The 13740-nt window shown below is 37.3% G+C and overlaps 1 protein-coding gene across 4 annotated transcripts in view; it reads right to left on the bottom strand.

The window, feature by feature from the left end:
* Positions 1-13740, bottom strand: part of SREK1 (splicing regulatory glutamic acid and lysine rich protein 1) — a 43887-nt gene that overhangs the window by 14492 nt on the left and 15655 nt on the right. For 3 of the 4 annotated variants that reach the window (XM_026498869.4, XM_026498870.4, XM_057307307.1), the window contains 6 exons: positions 9508-9672; positions 9187-9365; positions 7858-7988; positions 6868-6982; positions 1942-2061; positions 1206-1580 (listed from right to left, as the gene is read on the bottom strand). In XM_026498869.4, the coding sequence (XP_026354654.2) occupies positions 1206-1580; positions 1942-2061; positions 6868-6982; positions 7858-7988; positions 9187-9365; positions 9508-9672 (1085 nt within the window). Of the gene's footprint in view, positions 1-1205; positions 1581-1941; positions 2062-6867; positions 6983-7857; positions 7989-9186; positions 9366-9507; positions 9673-13740 lie in introns of those variants that run through there. The other variant, XM_057307308.1, reaches the window with a different exon arrangement.

Below are 13740 nucleotides of genomic sequence, written 5' to 3'. Positions count from 1 at the left end.
TTCTTCAGTTTCTGGTTCAATGTGCTGAAATACGGCAGTGATCTGTTTACTTTAAGCCCCAAGTGAACATACACTGTTGCTTTCAACTTTATGCTTCTGCGGCAGTTTCTTAAAGCAGGTACCAAGTACTGATTAGAGAATTCCCAATTAAACTTAATCTATTAAAAAGAAGAGAAAGAGCTACTGTACTTCTAACATGAAGTGCAGAGCAGACAGAAAACTTCCCCTAAGCTGTGGTATTGTCATACTATGAAACCATGATAATAATAGTCTTCTCACAGATTTACTGTGAGGATTAAATAAGGTTAGTCATGAAAAACTGTGCTGAGACAAAATCTGGCAGTTGGTAAAGCATTCAACAAATGCCTGCAATTATCGTGTATTACCTAACCAAAGACTAGTATTAAGAACAAGCTATGGAAACATAAAGTTAGAAACACAGGAAATACACATTCATCTCCAATTATCTTCTATGAAAAACCACGTTTAAAATAGCCATAAAACTTGCTAAAATAGGTGTTTTGTTTAGTACTTTTAAGATCTAGTTTAAAACAAGTTAGGAACCTCCATTTACTCAGTTATTGTATCATGTGGAGTAATAGATATAGGTTTAGATCTTGGATCAAGGAAGGTCCTATGTCCTCTTTTTGCAGCTGTTACTATGGCAACCTGCTGCCACCTGGTGGCAGTGTACTTATTAATAGTGGGAACAGTCCTAAGAAAAAAGGTAAAACCTTAACATTGACAGATCAAGGAAAACCAAAATTCACCATCATGCTCTTAACAACATACAGCAGTAAAGACAACTTAAATGAAATTTTAATAATTCTGCATATTAAAATTTACCAAGAGGTAAATTCTTCCATTTAATAAAAAAGGAAGAAAAAAAGAAAAACCTGTCCTTGCCATTTCATCCTCTAAGAAAATCAGCTGCAGCAGCAGCCACTGCCGGCACCAGGGGTTACAAAGGATAGTTAAAACTTTTCAAACAACTTTGCCCAATTATCATCTCTACCACCTCATACGTTCAATACTGTGGCAAGCACTCTACTAGAGAAATGTTTACTCTGCAATTAGAGGGCAATGTTCTGGTATTATTGTACTATTCACACTTACGTAGAATAATCTCTTTCTCCTTGGTTAAATTTTACATTTTCATTTGTCACCAGTAAACCCCTTGGTAAAAATATTAAACATTATCAAACCTGCTGGAACTTCGAGATCTTCTTGATGCATTATAACTTCTGGGTGGTGTTCTGGATTTTTTATCCTTCTTTCTTTTCTCATCTATCTCTTTGGATCTGTCCTTGTCTCGTTCCTTTTCTTTGTCCTGTTCCTTTTCCTTGTCTCGCTCCTTGTCATGTTCTTTTTCCCGCTCTCTCTCTCTGTCCTTTTCCTTGTCTTTATCCCGGTCCTTTTCCCGTTCTTTATCCCGGTCTTTATCTTTGTTTTTACCCCGTTCCTTTTCTTTTTCACGTTCCTTCTCCCTGTCTCTCTCTTTTTCCCTTTCTTTTTCTCTATCTTTTTCTTTCACTCTTTCCTTTTCCTTGGTCTTTTCTCGGGTGTCTTTTCTCTTGTCCCTTTAAAAACAAAAATAAATAAATGAATTCACAACTAAAATTATTCTACTCCCCAAAAAGGACCTCCCTTTCCTCAACAATTATCAAGCCAAAAAAATTTATAATAGCTTGTAATACATTACATAATTTCTATATAACCCAGGTGTACATGAAGCTATTAGATGAAACAGTCATCCAGTTTAATTACGTATTTTAGAAACCTCATGAATCATTCTGATCAGATTCAAATCGATGGCAATCAATATTAATCACTCTAAAACAATCAGAAAAAAGTTTAATGTCTCTCATTAAAAACCTAAAACACAATTTTTTAACAAATGAAGCCACAAGAAAAATTACCGCTAATTTCCCCAAAACTCACCGTGAACGCGAACGACTCCTTGACTTCCGTCTCTCCCTTGACTTAGAGCGTTTTTTATGTGGGCTCTTAGACCTACGTCTGTCTTTTTGTCTTGAACGTGATCTATTATGGGATCTACTCCTAAAGAAAAACAAGTTGTTAGAATGTCAAAACTTATGCTTAGAATTTCAATTTTTAAAAATTTGTCTTTCAAGTGAGAAAATTTTAAAAACCTATCCCTCAACAGTATTTATCAATATTTTAAAATTCTCTATTACATAATGCCTCAGATTATTTGCAATAAATTATTTATTGGCAACTTTACCAACCAGTTCATTCTCAGAACACAAAGACAGAAAAAGAAATTATTTTCTATGTCAGACTGAAAATGCTATTTTGAAGTGTGGCTTTCTTGTGCTAATTCTTATATGCCTGTTACTGTATGACTTCTCCCACAGAACAAGTTTTTAAACCATAAATTAAATTTAACTCTTGACTTGCATGTAATTGAACTGCTTGTGGTTATACTTTGATAAGAAATAGTGGTTTTCTGGCTCAAGAGTTTCTCTAACTGGCTGTGTGATGTCTGTCATAACTGGCTATGTGATGTCTGTCATAACATATATTAAGAATGTATAAGGAAGGGGCGCCTGGGTAGCGCAGTTGTTAGGCGGCTGCCTTCGGCTCAGGGCGTGATCCTGGCATTCTGGGATCGAGCCCCACATCAGGCTCCTCCACTGGGAGCCTGCCTCTTCCTCTCCCACTCCCCTGCTGTGTTCCCTCTCTCGCTGGCTGTCTCTCTGTCAAATAAATAAACAAAATCTTTAAAACAAACAAACAAACAAAAAGAATGTATAAGGAAGCACAGTACTAATTACACTGCTAGTGTGATAGGAAAATGAATATTACTCATGAGTTGAAGCTATAGATAACTAAATGTTGGATTTGCAAGACCTCTTGATTTCATAACTATATAAACATAGCTATTAAACTTAAAAAAAAAATTTTATTTGACAGTGTGAGCACGAGCGGGGGGGAGTGGGGAGGGGAGGGCAGAGGGAGAGGGAGAAGCAGACTCCCAGCTGAGCAGGGAGCCCGCTATGAGGCTCGATCCCAGGACCTGGGATCATGACCTGAGCCGAAGGCAGACGCTTAGCCAACTGAGCCACCCAGGTGCCCCTAATTACTGGAATTCTTTCAGGAAAAATAATGGTTACTCCAATTCTGAAATTCTCTAGGCTCCTTATTCCCACTGAAATAATGCTTATATAACGTGACTTTTATCCTCGTAACTATTAAAATACAACAAAACTGAACGCGCACAAGTAACAAAGTGACGAGACTCACCAGCTCCGGAGAGAAACAATCTGGCTCTGACACTCAGCTCTGCCACATACTAGCTGTGAGAACTCTGGCTACTCACTTATCCTCTCTAAGCCTAGTCTTCATCTACAAGGCTGGAAAATCATACCTACATCGCCTAGGGCTGTCATGAGGACTGAATCAGATGACGAATGAAAGACTACCTAGCAGTCTCGGGCACACAGTAATTGTTCAAAATTCTTAACTCTCAAGATCAGGAGTAACAAATAACATAAATGAAAACTTTAAGTTACAGCTTTATTTAGTCCAAGGAGATCAAATGAACTTCCACAAGTATGCTTTATATAATTAAAATTCATCTTGACAGTCATGTTTTCATGAGTTAACTTAAAACAAATATCTATAAAAGAAATACATACAGTTAAAATGCTTGTGGTATGCTAAGAAGCCAGAAAAATCTTGAGACAATTTTCAATTAATAATGAAATCCTGTTTTTTAAACACATTTTCCAGTTAGAATGTTTCCCAACAGCTAATTCTCAACTGAATCATTTAATGGCTTTAAAAATTATATATTTACCTTCATACCATATTTTTAATACAAGAAGATAAGACACAGTTTGTTGAAATCTCTATTACTAATAACCCAAGAGAGACAGGGTCAAGCGGTAGCTATTAAGGCAAAACTGCAAAACTTAAAAGACATTTTTAATCCATTTACAGACATCCACATAAGGGGAATGTTTTATAAGGCCTTTGCTTCTATGTACTTATTAGAAAGTCTTTACATTTCTGTTCTAGTTAACCCTGCTAAAAATATACATAGTAATTTTGTTTTCCTCAAACACTGCTTTCCAACCTTAATTAAGCAAAGAAACACCTTTTAAAAAATTAAGTATAGCCTTAGTAAGAATTAATTTCAAATAACACTGATCACTTGGCTTCCCACCTCACCCTACAGGTCCTCAGAGTTTGAAAGTCCCAAGAGTAATCACTATATTTTAATTTTGACATTAAATACTTTCATGTCCCTATATCACCAGTCACCTCCAAACAAGTGTTCTGATTAGGAATGTTAAAAGCTTCAGGTCAAGAGCAAATCTAATTCAACCAGAGAGAAAGACTTGGGTTATCATTAGGGGATCTCAGTTCAGTATAATGTGCAAAACCACATTTATAAATTAAACTGTAAATACAGGGCAACTTACCATCATGTCTCATCAAAGTTCAACTCTAAGCCCGCTGTTTCCCATTAAAATATTATAAAATGTCTTATAGTTCCCATGCTGGTCTGTCAAGGTTACTTAACTTTAAAATATAATAATTACAGTACTACCCACGTTTTCTAACACTGTCCTTTGAAAAAAACACATATAAAAATTTGAGCAAAGTCAAAATACACCTCCCCAGTCCTAGCCAAGATCACAGTGACAAGAAACCCCTTCCTGACTTCTACTATCCAAAGGGAAGAAACAGGGAAAGGACAGGGGCTGGAGGAGGGTCCAGAAGCATCTGAGAATGCTGAGAAAGTAGAAGAGGGTGGGCCTTCAAGACCAAAGGCTCCTGCAACTCACACTCCTGCTAATAAGTCTAGTGGGGCAGAGCCAGAGCTGAGAGCAAATCCCACTAGTGGATGAAGCCAAGAAATGCCTGCCATTCCCCTCCCCTACCAGGGAAGTGCCTTTCTTACCAAGATCCTTAAGTCAAATATTTTCAGTTAAGGGATTTTCCCCCCTTAAAAAGAACATTTCTTCTTTTGTATTTCTTTATGAATTCAGTAAAGGCTACATGTGTTTTTATACATGTATAAAAATAGTATAAATTTACACACTACATAAATATATGAGTGTTACACGTATGTGCGTATGCCAAAAGCAAGTGATTTCTAATGCTACACAATTATTAGACAAACGTACAGGAAAGCATTCTCATGAACTAAGAACAGTAATTAACAAATTTCATTTTTGACTGAAAAATCCTTCACCTACTAACCTCTGGAAGGGGAAAATATCCAAATATACCTAAAATGATAACAGCAAGCACCTTAAAGCAGACAGTTGAATAAATTTGCTCCAAGAGATACATTTTCACAGAAATTATCAAGGAAATCAAGTTTTGCTTTTTTCCAGCCTTAGAAAACCACTAAGGTATTAGATTTGGAGCACGGCTCTTGTAATCAACACAGAATGAGATTCAGGTCATTGGTCTCTTTCCTCCTCAGAAAAGAAGTAATTACTCTTGAGCTCGACTTTATATTTCCTTTATCTGCTTTACCTTCACCACATCCTGTCAACTTGTAGAAACACCCACAATCTAGTACCACTGCTTCTATACCACTTTCCTTCTCCAACTCTGGCTCTGCTGCTCTAACTTCTTCCTTGTACGTGCAACATCTCCCTTCACTTGGATCTGAACTTGCCTTACTGGATGACCTTGGAAGGAGACAGTAAAACCATATCCCAAAAGAGACCTTACGAATTCAAATTTATGAAAGTATACGCCAATAAACAGCTAAAAGTATAGTTTACTAGAGTCAAACAGAGAACATCATTTTTTCCTATCTCACTGCTTCAATTTCCTTGGTATCATAGAAAAATAGACTAAACTGAGCTTGCTGATGAGGTTCAACTTACAGCATACCTGTTCCCTTTTCCCCTCCTCTCAAACCGTCCTCGTTCCCTAATACCACCACACACACCGTGCACACACGCGCACATACGCTTCGCCTCTTCTCTTTAGACCTAAGGATGTATGTACATATTAACACGCAATTAGGATTCACTATACACATTCTCGTATTTCAGTAACACCTCCCCCTCCATATCTTGAAGACAGTAAATTTCCCACTTTAAACTCGATTCTTAGGGCACTTCCAAATCAAAATTCTGTTTCAAATTCACATTTTGTGCTCCACTTCACACCAAGTACAACACAACAGATTTTTTTATTATTTTCTTTTAGATTTTATTTATTTATTTGACACAGAGAGTGCGTAAGCAGGGGGAGGGAGAGAGAGAAGCAGGCTCCCCACAGAGCAGGGAGCCCACTGTAGGGCTCGATCCCAGGACCCTGAGCTGAAGGCAGACGTTTAACGTACTGAGCCACCCAGGCGCCCCCACAACAGATTTAAAAGAAAATTAAAAAGACAGAACTATGTTCCAAAGTAAGATAAACAGAACACAAACAGAGCTTAAGCATAATACAATAGCTGGAGCTAAAGCTGCAGTTACTGCTGTGTTTCAGGTCCCAAAGTGGGTGCAGGAGGCTCTTACCATTAAGAATACCAAAGATTTAAAGCACCTCACTTGGCTTCAAGAAAAAGAATGAAAAGTTTCTGCCAGTTGTATAAAGACTAGTTTATTCTTAGAAGAATCAGCAACAGAGACCTTAAGATAGAAAACCATCTACTATAACTGAAAATTGAGATAATAAAAATTATATATTAGTTAGATAAAATTTCATTCTTAACTACATTATTATAATTAAAGCAACATTTAATGATAAGCATAATTCCTGGGGAACTCTGCTGAAGTTTCTAAACTCTGTAAACAAAAACTAAGAAAATCTTAACTATTTTAAATACAAGACCAAAAAAATTTTAAATATGATAGCAGAAATTCTCACCTGTGTTTTGACTGTGACCTTTTTCGTCTAGAATGGGATTTTGAGCTAGACCTGGATTTTGAACGAGTGTGGGAACGAGATCGACCGCCTTTTCTTTCATTGCTCTTTCCAGACTCTGGGAGGAAAAAACCACTTTGCAGTGTAAGCTCAGAACAATTAAAGATCCCAGTTAATAATCAGGCACAAGTGGAATGTACCACATATAGTGCAAGGGGCCTACTCTCTGTACATCCTCCTCCTGTGCAATTATCCTTCAGAAACATCCAAGAAAGTCATTGCATAAACTCGTTGAGTGCAGCCACCCTGCAGCAGTACATATAAACCAGATGATTATAAACAGCTGTTCGTAATATTTTGTTGCTGCCATAATGTACGATTATAACACGTCTGTAATTCCTATGACAGTGATTTTAAATCTTCTCTCCATTTATTTTGCTAGCAGTGAAGCTTAAATTCTGAGTGCTAATGTAGTAAATTTGCTCAACTGTAAACCACCTACACATTTTGAGATTGGATTTTTAACTTTCAGTAAGCAACACAGAAATCTGAATAGGTGTTCCTTTACCTTGCTCAACAGTCTTTGTATTTTGCCGATCACGGGCTCTCTTTCCTTTTTTAAAATGAAAACTTAGAAGGAAAGTGAACCTGCTTGATCATAACATTTTTTATATTTATTCTGATTTTCAGCCTCACAATAACATGTATACTTTGCTTTAAGCCAATCAGCGTGAGCACTGACTTTGCTACAAAAACATAAAGAACTGATTAACTGAAGCTAATGTGCCTCAATTCAGTATCATGGGAAAACACAACATGTGTGCTAACCAGTTCTTTGACCTCTGACACTAGTAAGTCACTTACTCTTTCTCGAGTTTCAGTCTTCTTGTTTGTAAAACGAAGAGACTAAACAAGATAATTTCTAAAATTCCTTCCAGTTCTACAGTTCTATGATCTTAAACTGTGACCTATGTAACAACACTGTGGCCTTACCTGGTTCAATGGCTGCTGAGATAAAGGACTGAGCCTCTCGTACTCGCTTCATTACTTCTTCTAACTCCTTAGCTGCAGCCTGAGGTGTCATCTCAGGGGGTTTTACTATTGCATTGTTGGAGTGATTAATTCTAAATTAAAAATATTAGCATATCACAAATACACACCATATTTTACAAAACATGAAACAAATGTTTATGATACACTTATTTATAAATCTGAGGACATCTCGAAAGCACATTAAGAATGATACAGCTAAATACAGAATAATCAAAACCATGATTAATCTCATTACCACCCATCTTTATCTCTTGCTAACAGAGCCAAAAGCAAGGAAAGAAGAAAGAAAAACTGAACCCTAGCTGACTCTTTAACAACTTGAATATACCAGGACAAGTGCTTTTCCACACAACTTAGAATTATAATCAATTAAAATGCTGACACCAATATAAAAATGCATCATTTCTCATCTTGAATTCTAAGTTTTCGTTGAAATCTGTACACGCTGGGAGAATGCAGGAGAGGCTGTATATGTGCACAATTTTAATCAACCCTGGACCATGGTGAGTCAGATATAGCTTCAAATATGGGAGGCACCTGATAAAACTCCTCCCTACTAGGTAAGAAGTGGTTTCTCTAATGCACATAAATGAATCTGGTGAGTCTCACTTTACCCCCTTCACACTGAGAAGACAAGCATTCACTAATAAGAGATATTTTATCCTTTCATAGCTAAATCCTGATCAAGCTGTATAACTAAGGCAATTACCTATGAAATTCAGATAAAACTGCTGCCTCAATAATCTGCAAGAAACAGAATTTCTGGTCTTGAGTATGTAAAGTCCATAACAATTTTTCATTTTGCAAAAAAGGATATGAGAAAATATTAAAACTCAAAATGTATGATTTAAAACACTTCTGGATACTTAATATTATTTTCCTTCTGTGATTTTAGATTTACCAAAATTCTTATTACAGTATTACTCTAAGTCCATCTTGTATGTTCAATCATCCATTAGTCTACTCATAATGCAAGCCCAACGTGCTTTATTAGAGCTTATGGGAAAAGACCTAAAATCATTATATAGGGTATGTAAATATTGTTAATATCAAATTAGATCTTATAAAATAGAAAATATGTTTTCAAATACAACTTTAAAGGCTAAAATAGTAAGTAACTCATGTATTTCATTTATACTTAACACAAAGTCTTCCTTTCCACAAATTGCCAATTACTATTAAAAAGAAAAAAAAAAAAGCCTTAATTACATCAGAAATACTTTAAGTTTTTCCAAAATCATTAAAATTTCTTTGTTTAGGGTTTCTTACTTCAGTGGCCTGTCTCCAAACATAACTCCATTAAAAGCAAGGGCCCTTGGTACAGAATTTTGGTCTGCAAATTCCACAAAAGCAAACCGAGTTGGCTGAGTCTCATCACCTGCCATCCGCACAAACTTCACTTCTCCAACTTGTTTAAAAAATTCAAGTAGTTGATCAGCTGTTGTTGTCTGAAGAAACAAAGTCATGCTTTAATAAAGTATATTCTTTTTTAAAAAATTAGGTAAACATTACTTTATCAGTCACTATCACTTTGAAGGAGGGGGAAAGAGTAAGAGGTCCTATCGCCCAGTTTTTTCTTAAATTAGTTACCTGGGAATTCAAATTGCCAACATAGACTGTTCTCCTAATTTCATCAATTTTGGAAGGATCCACATTTCCCATAAGTGGTGGCTGTGGTATCTCTCCCAGTGTTGCAATGTTGGGGTCTAGTGCTGCTGCTGGTATAGCTCCCAAACTGCTAAGGGAAACACCCAACTATAAATTAAAAAAAAAAAAAAAGAAAGAAAGAAAGAACACATATTTTCTGTTAGTATCAAAGATTACTATTCTTTAACCTTAAAAAAGAAAACGATCAACTCAACAAAATGGAAGGTGACTAGGGAGTACTAACTTTAAGCCAGGTAGATGTCTGAATTATTGAGAAGGAGGTCACAGTAGTTCTGCATGTAGTTAGAAATACAACATAATTCTTAACTATCTGGGTATTTTAACTACTTTCAAACTTGAAACTAAAAATGAACAGTCAATTCTCATTATTCACAGCAGTTATGTCCTATAAAGTTGCTGTATGAATATCAATGCCAATTTCACAGATAAAGAACAAGACTTACAGAAGTTAAGTAATTTTCCCAAAGCTACTCCGGTACTAAGTGGTAAAAGCAAGGTACTACTATGCACGGACTAAAACTGAAACAGGGACAAAGTTTACCTAAGAAAAGAAACCTGAAAAACTGAACTTACATATACTTTGACGGGAACAGGACAAAACCTTTGAATGACTTTTCATAACATTACTAAATTCAGTTTTTAGTTCAAGCATTAAGGAGTATGTTTTTAATGTGAACTTAAACTAGGAAAGATAGAAGATCTCAACATTTGAAAATAGAAGACTTTACAGAATTAATGAGAAGACAATCCAAGGGGAAAAAAAACTACCACTTTCATTTCCATTTATGTGATTTAAGAAAATTTTGAGGGGCGCCTGGGTGGCACAGTGGTTAAGCGTCTGCCTTCGGCTCAGGGCTTGATCCCGGCGTTCTGGGATCGAGCCCCACATCAGGCTCCTCCACTATGAGCCTGCTTCTTCCTCTCCCACTCCCCCTGCTTGTGTTTCCTCTCTCGCTGGCTGTCTCTATCTCTGTCGAATAAATAAATAAAATCTTTAAAAAAAAAAAAAAGAAAATTTTGAGCACTGGGGCACCTGGGTGGCCCAGTCAGTTAAGCATCGGACTCTTTATTTCAGCTCAGGATTGTGAGACAGAGCTCCCCATCAGGCTCTGCGCTGGGCATGGAGCCTGCTTAACATTCTTTCTCTGCCCTTTCCAACCCCTCCCTTTTCCCCTACTCTTCCTGTCCAAAAAAGAAAGTAAAGTTTGAGCACTAATTATATGTTACAAAACTAATATTGAACAAATTCTATGTAAAAACACTTCCTAAAGATGAAAACATAAGTTGATGAAACAAGCATCACTTACACTTGCCACAGAGGCCTGTGTATGGTCTTTTTAAAATGTCAAATTATGTCTTACACGTTGCTTAAAGCTAATCAATGGCTTCTATTTACCTTTTGAATAAGATTCAAATTCCTTTCCATGGCACAAAAGCCCTATAATCAGTACACTACCTATCCCTCCAATATCTCAAAACACTACCACCAGCCCCATTTCCTAAGCATCAACTATACTGTCATTCTGTACCTCGAAGACACAAGTTTTTCCCACCTGAGGGCTTTTGCTTGGCATTCCTTCTGCCAAAAAACTCTTCCTCAGCTTCTGCCAGCCAAATCCTTCAAGCATCAGGTCACCCATCCCCTCCAAAAGACTTTCCCTGACTTTATATATGAAGCTTCACTTACTCTCTACCACATCACTGTTTTCTTCATAGTACTTACTACAATCTGTGGGATCTTAGATTTGTTGCACAGCATCACTGCTTCAAGTTATCATAAAGTTGTATGAAATGTCTTAATTCAAAAATGGGTGAGTGGTCTATGAAGCAAGGCTACCACCCTCTGAGCCTAGTTTGTCTCCATAGTTTGCTTACGTATTGACGCTCCTTTTCCCCCCCACACCTTATCTTCTTTTTTTCTTTTTTTTAAGATTTTATTTATTTATTTGATAGAGAGAGAGAGCCAGCGAGGGAGGGAACACAAGCAGGGGGAGTGGGAGAGGAAGAAGCAGGCTTCCAGCGGAGGAGCCTGATGTGGGGCTCGATCCCGGACCGCCAGGATCACGCCCTGAGCCGAAGGCAGACGCTTAACCGCTGTGCCACCCAGGCGCCCCTCACACCTTATCTTCTATGGTATAAGGTACACAGATGTTTGAAGGTCACTACATTTATTTTTTTTTTACTGTGCAAGAAAATTATTACATACCATTAAGTTAAATCACAAATATGACTCATTATTTATTAGTTTTGCATGGATTTAAAGCATTCAACAAGCCTTTCCAGGTACTCCCAGTTGTCAATCACTCTGACCTGCAAATTTTCTCCACTGGTTGCCAATCCCTCTGACCTGCAAATTTTCTCCACTGGTACACTATACATACACACACATACACACACACACACACACACACACACACACACGGAATGGGCTTTTCCAAATCATCTAATCCAACCCCTTTGCTGCTTCTCAAACTTAAAAGATCATTCAGCTACTTTTTAGAAACTTTTTCCTGTCTCTTCTTTTTACTATACCATTCTGCTATACCTATACTATTTAATTTGGTAGTCACTAATCCCATACAGCTATGTGAATTTTAATTAAAATTCAGGGACACATTTCAAGTGCTCAATAGGCACACGGTGCCAGTGGCTACCACACTCAATAGTGCAGATACAGACATTTTCAGCATAGCAGAAAGTTCTATTGAATGCAGATGCTCTGTAACAATACAATTACCCTTCTTTTGATTGATTAGTCTACTTTCTAGCCCTGGTAAGAAACCTAAGTATTTAATTACTCTTTTGGTCTTCAATGGGTTAAAGACGACCTAAGCTCCTGATATAACACTTTTGCCTTCTGACATAGAAACCATGGCCTCCCTGAAAATGAAATGTTCTAGGCAAAGGATGAGTAAGTACAAAAGCCCTAAAGCAAAAAAATGCTTGGAACGTCTAAAAAACAACAAAGCCAGTATGGCTAAAGTAGAGTACACCAGGAAAACAGGTAGGAAAAAGGTCAGAGAGGTAAGCAGGAATCAAGTCACAATGGGCCAACCTGTCCCGTTTTCTAATTAAAATTGTTCTTTATAAATTAAATTTCAAAATAATACATGTCTACAGCTGAATTTAGAGAAAACCATTTCCCCTCAAAGAAGATAGCAAAACAATACTTTCTGAAAAAAAGAGAGTGATCCAGGAATTAACATGTTAAATTATACCAGAACATAACCAAAATAAAATTTTCTAGAGAATTTCTAAAAAGCTTAACTCAAAACGATCAGATGTCAAATTAAAAGTATTTTCCTGGGATGCCTGGGTGGCTCATTCGGCTCAGGTCATGATCTCAGAATCATGAGATTGAGACCTGTCTCAGGGCTCCTCACTCAGCTTGGAGTCCACTTGGGATTCTCTCTCTTCCTCTGCCCCTCCCCCCACTTACACTCTTTCTCTCTCTAAAATAAATATTTTGAAATAAAATATTTTATTTAAATATCTTTAAAATAAAAGGAGGATAATCTGTATGGTTCAGTCAGTTAAGTGTCCAACTCTTGATTTGGGCTCAGGTCATCATCTTGGGGTTGTGAGATCAAGCCCTATGCTAGGCATCACGCTGGGTGTGGAACCTGCTTAAGATTCTCTCTCCCTCTGCCCCTCCCCCCTTCTGCCCTCCCCCATACAAACATACATACATACATGAATAAAACACTCCCCTAACCAAAAAAAAATTAAAAATAGAAAGCGTTTTCCCACCAGTGATCACAATGCAGGTCTCTAGCAGTACAATATCATGTTAAAAAAAGAGCTACAATTTTACACTTCAAAGTTTCATAGACCACTTTTATAACTTTGGTAAATTAACTACCATCAAAGGGGCGCCTGGCTGGCTTAGTCAGTAGAGCCTGAGACCTTTAATCTCCAGGTGAGCTCAAGCCCCACAGTGGGGCTAGAATTTACTTTAAAAAAAGGGGGGGGGGTGCCTGTGTGGCTCAGCTGTTTGGGCAACTGCCTTCAGCTCAGGTCATGATCCTGGAGTCCCAGGATTGAGTACTGCATCAGGTTCCCTGCTTAGCAGGGAGTCTGCTTCTCCCTCTGACCACCCCCCCCATGCTCTTTCTCTCAAATAAATAAACAAAATCTTTTAAAAAAAATTTTTTT

The sequence above is a fragment of the Ursus arctos genome, unplaced genomic scaffold (assembly GCF_023065955.2).
Source record: "Ursus arctos isolate Adak ecotype North America unplaced genomic scaffold, UrsArc2.0 scaffold_5, whole genome shotgun sequence".
NCBI lineage: Eukaryota > Metazoa > Chordata > Mammalia > Carnivora > Ursidae > Ursus > Ursus arctos.
Note: the sequence above shows the minus strand (reverse complement) of the source record. Positions and strands in the feature narration are given on the sequence as shown.